The sequence below is a fragment of the Trypanosoma grayi genome (assembly GCF_000691245.1).
Source record: "Trypanosoma grayi strain ANR4 Tgr_1990_V1, whole genome shotgun sequence".
In the NCBI taxonomy this organism is placed as follows: Eukaryota; Euglenozoa; class Kinetoplastea; order Trypanosomatida; family Trypanosomatidae; genus Trypanosoma; species Trypanosoma grayi.
This window is the reverse complement of record NW_008827608.1, coordinates 1-1,556: the sequence shown is the minus strand read 5'-3', so window position 1 is coordinate 1,556 and position 1,556 is coordinate 1. Positions and strand designations below refer to the sequence as shown.

At 55.5% G+C, this 1,556-nt stretch overlaps 1 protein-coding gene across 1 annotated transcript; it reads left to right on the top strand.

Annotated features, from left to right (window-relative positions):
- DQ04_19901000 (adenylyl cyclase) lies at nt 1-1,556 on the top strand (the record flags this gene model as incomplete). Its single annotated transcript, XM_009317870.1, has 1 exon — nt 1-1,556. A coding segment is annotated over one exon (1,556 nt), but the record flags the coding sequence as incomplete, so codon positions are not given.

Here is a 1,556-nt window from a genome sequence, read left to right as displayed (position 1 = left end):
CAGCCGTGTGTGGGTGAGGGACAGGGAGTCCTTCAGACGCTCGCTCTACAACCAACGCCGGTATTTGATCGATGATCTTGTGATTGGTGACTACGGTGATAATTGCAGTCCTATTACTGCTTCACAGGGTGGTATCTGCCGCTGCAACAGAGGTGGGCGGACGGTCTACATGAAGCGGTTCGTGGAGGGGTATCGCGCTGAGAACATATTGCGCGGAGAGCTTACGATTTCTCCTTTGAGGTGCTTTACGGACGGTATAAGACTATTTGCGCCGCTGAATGGAGTTGTTCTCCTGATGACTGACGATGCCCATGCGGTGAGGGCAACGCTTGGCATGAAAACCGGTGCAGTCGCTGCGCTGGGTATCCAGCTGAACGTCACGGATACAAACAGCATTACGCTTGAGCTAATAAATACCTCAACAGCTAGTGCAGAGACTGCACTGAGGGATGCGAAGAAGAGAAAGCGCATCCATGCCGTGGGTGGTGTGGTGACAGAGGATCTGCTCGATGACGAATCTGTGGTATTTATTGACCCACAGAATATTCACGCGACGTTGAGCAAGTTTCGCCGGAATGTCATCCACCTCTCACCGACGCTGGAGCAGGAGTTCTTTGTGCTTGCGCAGTACCTTGGCAGCACGAACGGCGTTAAAGCTAACTCTGTGATCCGCAGCGACGAGGCGGCTGCAATAGCGGATGTGTTGCGGCGGTCACTTGTGACGTTTGGTCAGTCGCTTCCGTCCTCCACGCTGCTGGCTGGCGGTGACGCGCTGGGGGACTACCTGCCGCGTAAGGGCGATGTGTTCGTCGTGGGCCTTGCTGCTGCCGATGTTGCTGTGATCGCAGAGCACCTGGCGAAGAACCGCGGTGTGCGTGTACTTGTGCTGTTCGCGGAGGTCTCGTGGTTGTACGATGAGTTTGTTGCTGCGTTCAATGGGAGTGGGGATGCTGGGCGCCTTGTGTTCGCGACGAGCCTGCCGCACTGGGCAGACATTAATACCACGTCTGAGACGGTGCAGCGGTTCCAGGATGCTGTGGAGGAGAAGACGAATTGGACGCCGTTGGCGTTAAGGGCGTTTGCCAGTACAATGGTGGTAAAAACCATTCTCTCTCGTATGGAGCTGGTGAATGCCAAATTATTGGTTGATTTCTTCTACAAGAATGTTGCCATCACTGTGGCTGATATGCTTTACGGACCCTTCAAGGACGGCAAGAGGTGCGGTGGCCAGAATAACGTGAGCTCTGCTGAGTGTGCTGTGAACTACGGAGCGAGGCGTATTTCGGTGTGGTCGATGGCCCGCGTGCTGGACCCCGCAGTGCCTGAGCTGTTCCCCGCAGTGACGCCGTCGATGGAGTACGGGGAGCCCGATAAGAATGGTCTCTCAGATGATCAGCTTATCGCCGTCATTGTTGGCTCCATTTCCGGAGGTGTACTACTGGCTGCTCTGTTTGCGTTTTTCTGCTGCCGTGCGATTCGTGACAACAACAACGCCCCGAAGGAGCCCACAGAGCCCGTGACGCTTGTGTTCACTGACATCGAGAGCAGCACTGCGC